This window comes from Erythrolamprus reginae, chromosome 2 (genome assembly GCF_031021105.1).
Source record: "Erythrolamprus reginae isolate rEryReg1 chromosome 2, rEryReg1.hap1, whole genome shotgun sequence".
NCBI lineage: Eukaryota > Metazoa > Chordata > Lepidosauria > Squamata > Dipsadidae > Erythrolamprus > Erythrolamprus reginae.
The window spans coordinates 198,360,812-198,363,742 of NC_091951.1; the positions used below are offsets into that span (position 1 = coordinate 198,360,812).

The 2,931-nt window shown below is 36.2% G+C and overlaps 1 protein-coding gene across 1 annotated transcript; it reads left to right on the forward strand.

Annotated features, from left to right (window-relative positions):
* The first annotated feature begins 1,598 nt into the window (after positions 1 to 1,598).
* Positions 1,599 to 2,531, forward strand: LOC139159479 (olfactory receptor 13H1-like). Its single transcript, XM_070736796.1, has one exon. It carries the CDS (start codon positions 1,599 to 1,601, stop codon positions 2,529 to 2,531), a length of 933 nt encoding a protein of 310 aa, XP_070592897.1.
* Positions 2,532 to 2,931: the final 400 nt, after the last annotated feature.

Sequence of the window (2,931 nt, forward strand, 5' to 3'; positions counted from 1 at the left end):
TAAGATTAGGAAGAGGAGGCAAACCGTATATTACAAAGAAATATAGTCCTGCCCTTAATGCCCATGAATTTCTCATCATACTTTTTGCACAATCTAAGATTCAGACTGGGTGGACTAAACATAGGTCTTCTCTGCTGAACTCTTCAGATTTGGGAAGAGGTTATAAGATCTATGACGTTTGTGGCAAAGCTAATGCAGGATGCTTCAAATCATTTCTCAGTTCAGTTCATATATTTTCCTGAGTGAGAGCATCCCTCTGCCTGACTCCTGTGTAGATTTTTTTTCATGGAAGGAGCATTTGTCCTTCCAAGGTTCTACAGGCCAGGAATGCATACTCACGTTTGCATTCCCTAAAACTCTGTGACAGAATGATTTTTAGCTGAAACACAACTAAGAAATTGTGATTTATTTATCACTCTCACATTATCACAAATTTATTACTTCAAACACTGACTTAATTATATCTTGACTTAGTTATGAAAAGTAACATAAATGTGGAATGTTAATTATGTATAGTTTGAAATGTAACTGATAAGAAACTTCAAAAATGAAATAGAACAATATTAACAGGCTGTAAACAACAAGGACCAGCTGGACAGCTGACATATACCATAATCATTAAATGCTTAAGTTCTGATACAAAAATAATATGCATTTTGTATATTTGTATATTTATGTATGTTTTTATGTGCTTTTCCTTTTCCTTTATTCTTTTCTCTCGTCCCTCGTTATATTATTTTTTTCTCTTTTATATGTAACCACTCATTGAAGATTTTTAAAAAAATAAATAAAATGATTAATCCAGTGTTGTCTTGAAATATATGGTAAATGTATAAAATAGATTAGCTCTGTTAAGGCATCTACCTAGTATCCAGTTTTATGGGTTTATGAAACTTTAGGCAATAATTATAAGTGGGTGAAGTCCAACTCATGATGGAACCACATGTCCATGAATATTTGTCACCAATATTTTTTCTGGGTTTTTTTTTAATCGCATTCCATTCCAGCCTCAAACTCAGTGATTTTTCAGATGTCTCCTATCCAAGTACTATCAGAATCTGCTTATCCTATTTCTCAATCCAAACCAAACTGAGCTAGAGTTATGTTTTCAGAATATATTACTCTCTTACTACTCTTCAGAATTTTTCTAATTAGGAAACATATTTAAGACCCAAGAGTTGATCAGACTAAAATATTGGCCTGGATTGGAGTTTTACTTAAGTGTATTGATCAATAGATCTACAGTTTTACTATACAACTTAGAATATTTTACTGAGTAAACCCAAAATTCTGCATGTATTGTATTATAGGCATCTATTGTACACCCTACTTTTTTTAACACAGATATGTCCCCATTCACAAATATGCATAGCATTTTCTAATCAGTACTATAAACACATATATTAGGTATATTTGTGGCTTTAGATTTTTGGAGTATTGTATCAATGAACTAATAATAGGTTATATACAGAACACATATTTTGCTTTCACTGTGGATAATGAGCAGTTTGAAGGCACCACATGCAATAACTCTTAATTTCTTCTACAGTCATCTGTAAAAACGTATTTATTCTCCCCAGAAAATACCTAATGCTACTATGGCATCAACAAATGGAACAGTGGCGGTCCTATTCATCTTGATTGGATTATCTGACCAACCCAGAGCCCAGGTTATCTTCTTTTGGCTCCTGTTGATGGTGTACCTGGTTGGTTTTGTTGGCAATGGACTCATCATTGCATTAATTATTATGGATCCCCAACTTCATACTCCTATGTATTTCTTTATTTGTGTCCTCTCCTTGATAGACTTCATTCTCATCAATAATGTAGTTCCTGAAGTTCTCATCAACTGCTTCATTTACAGGCCCACTATCTCGTTCTCCAGATGTTTGTCTCAAATGTATCTGGGTCTGCTGCTTGTTTCAACAGAGTGTCTTCTCCTGGCAGTCATGGCATATGATCGCTTTGCAGCTGTATGCCAACCCTTACACTACATGCAGATCATGAGTTGGAGTTTATGCACTTCGCTAGTAGCCACTTCAGCGACCCTTGCTTTCACGTTTACCTTGATCAATGGGCTTTTGCAGCCCACTGACTTCTGTGGCCATCATGTTATTGACCATTTTGTCTGTGAACTACAATCTTTTGTCAAACTGGGTTGTTCCAGCTCACATATCAGTGAGGTCTTGATGAATGTTTCCAGCCTCTTTCTCTTAATCCCTCCCTTTAGTTTTATAGTTGTGACATATGGTCGCATAGGCTGGGCTGTAATGCACATTAGCTCAAATCAGGGTTACCAAAAGGCCCTTTCCACTTGCAGCTCACACCTTGCTGTGGTCAGCATCTTTTATGGGACAATCATCATAATGTATGTGGTGCCGGAAAGAGAGTCAGTTTCTGACAAGGGGAAGATCCTATCTATAGTCTATGGAGCTCTAACCCCTGTGCTGAATCCTGTAATTTACAGCCTGAGAAACAGGGATGTGAAAGGAGCCTTTTGGAAACTGGTTGGAAAAAGGATATTAAATTAAATCAGTTTTCATCTCCATCTATTACCCAGAGGCACCGGCAGCTGGCTGTTATTCATAACTACCGGTAATTATTATAGGTAGTAAAAAATAGTTATTTTCCAAATACACAGAACTCATATCTGACTGAAATCATTGAAACATGAATATTCTACAATAGATAGCTTCTTTGTGTTACATCATCTTATTACCAAATATACAACTGATGGCAAACATTTATTTACTTCTTTCATAGACCTTAGCACAGCATTTGACTCTATAAACAGAGATATCTTATGGAACAAGCTGGCCAAGTTAAACATGGAACCCAGATTACTATTTCTGATAAAGGCCCTCTACACAAACACATGTCTGAAAGTCCGTACTGGAGTCAGTGGCTCTCTTACTCAGAGCATCCCCACCT

Bases quoted from the DNA above. Each gene is read 5' to 3' on its own strand.
- LOC139159479 (XM_070736796.1), top strand. From the start codon at position 1,599: ATGGCATCAACAAATGGAACAGTGGCGGTCCTATTCATCTTGATTGGA.